The sequence below is a fragment of the Panulirus ornatus genome, chromosome 43, assembly GCF_036320965.1.
Source record: "Panulirus ornatus isolate Po-2019 chromosome 43, ASM3632096v1, whole genome shotgun sequence".
Taxonomy (NCBI): Eukaryota; Metazoa; Arthropoda; class Malacostraca; order Decapoda; family Palinuridae; genus Panulirus; species Panulirus ornatus.
Genome location: NC_092266.1, coordinates 5,176,021 through 5,177,884, shown reverse-complemented (window position 1 = coordinate 5,177,884; position 1,864 = coordinate 5,176,021). Strand labels below are relative to the sequence as shown.

Genomic DNA, 1,864 nt, shown 5'->3' with positions numbered 1-1,864 from the left:
TCTGTGACTGGCTGTGTCTGGGGAGCAGGGCTGGTTGTCTCTGTGACTGGCTGTGTCTGGAGAGCGGTGCTGGTGGTCTCTGTGACTGGCTGTGTCTGGAGAGCGGTGCTGGTGGTCTCTGTGAATGGCTGTGTCTGGGGAGCAGGGCTGGTTGTCTCTGTGACTGGCTGTGTCTGGAGAGCGGTGCTGGTGGTCTCTGTGACTGGCTGTGTCTGGGAAGCGGGGCTGGTGGTCTCTGTGACTGGCTGTGTCTGGAGATCAGGGGAAGTCTAGGGTATAAATTTCAATATACTGTGAGCGATATCGTCTCTCAACCGATTCCTCTCGATCTTCTCTTGCACGGCCTTCATGATACGTTTGGGCGGCTTTCTCCATTTTCTTTGCATTTCAGTTGGTGATCCTGCGCCATCGAGCCACATGATACCAGAATAGTATCGTTCCTGTTTCCCAACGGGTCCAATCTTGGTGTCACACATGATGCCGAGTGAACCCAAATGGCGGCCGATGTTTACGTTGGAAGCCACGGGCTCGTTATGTATCTTGCAGTAACTTTCATACCGTTGCTGCAGCTCTTTCCTGCTGATAAGGTACCGCTTCATAGTAATAGTCTTTCCCTTCATTTGAACGAAGGTATTCATGAAACTAACAAAGGAAGCCTTTCCTTTGTAATCCCGTTTGTAGTAACAGAAAGCCATTGAAGATGTGGATCGGGTCAGGCGAAGTTACACAGACTAACAAGATAGTCCTTTAATCAATGGTCCTGTATCAGCACTGAACTCGAAATACGTCAGAACGACAATTTCAACCCAGGGCTGGAGGGCCAGTTGATGATATTCTCACGTCTTGCTCAACCAAGTAACCTCGGTTAGACCTTGTTTATATTTAAATATAGTAAAGTTAATATAGTGAAGTTTGATGATTCTATTTATATGTAAGTTGCAATGTAGTTTGTATATATATATATATATATATATATATATATATATATATATATATATATATATATATATATATATATATATTGGCTATGTCGTCAGCAAAGGTTTATCGGCCTGGACATTCTGGACATTCCTTCATGCTGCCAAACTCCTGTCGATGGCATATTGCAAGTCTTTCATAATAAGGTCCAATGTGGGTCGAGCAGAGGGATCCTCCTTTTTAGCCTGTTTGACAATAGTGGCCAAGCGTGAGCGGCGACTCCGGTAAACTTGTTTGATAATCTGACTCAGGAGGAAGGCATAGGAGTACACGTCAGACGCCGTGGTGCTGGGTTGGCCAGACCTCACCTCTGGCGCAATCCATAGGCATTTACCAGGAGAGGAGTTGAGGCCCAGGTTCTGGTGTTCGACACAGGCAAACCCCAGATCAATGATGCTCACTTGGGGCGCCTGAGGATCGCCGCTCACGATCACATTATCGTTCTTCAGATCATTGTGGATTATCCCTTTGTCGTGCATCTCCTGCAGTCTGTGTCCAACCAACAGTGCCAGCTGCAGGAGATCGAAGCGACCTTGTGGATTGTTGCCCCTCAAGACATCCTCGAGAGTCGATCGGCCCGCGTAGCTCATCACAATGGACGGTGGGTTTTCGCAGGTAGCATAAAGCCTAGGGACACCTCCGGCTCCTTCAAGGTGAGCCATGTGTTGGGCCTCTTGCATGAGTTTGTTATCCTCAGCTTTGTGAGAGACCTTCAGCACGGCTCTTTCCTCCTGCCACGGAACAAGGAAGGCCTTCCCGTTCCCCCCAGCACCCAAGACCACCTGTGCTTGGGAGACGAGAATTTCCACGTCTCTTCTCTGAATTACAGTCATTTTGAGAGTAGTGTCTTCTGTGGGGTTTGGGCTGACCTGGTAAACTCTGATAT

The 1,864-nt window shown here is 48.0% G+C and overlaps 1 protein-coding gene across 1 annotated transcript; it reads right to left on the bottom strand.

Moving 5' to 3' along the window:
- Window positions 1–1,073: 1,073 nt before the first annotated feature.
- Window positions 1,074–1,811, bottom strand: LOC139762264 (uncharacterized). Its single transcript, XM_071686857.1, has one exon. The coding sequence runs from the start codon at window positions 1,809–1,811 to the stop codon at window positions 1,074–1,076; it is 738 nt and encodes a 245-aa protein (XP_071542958.1).
- Window positions 1,812–1,864: the final 53 nt, after the last annotated feature.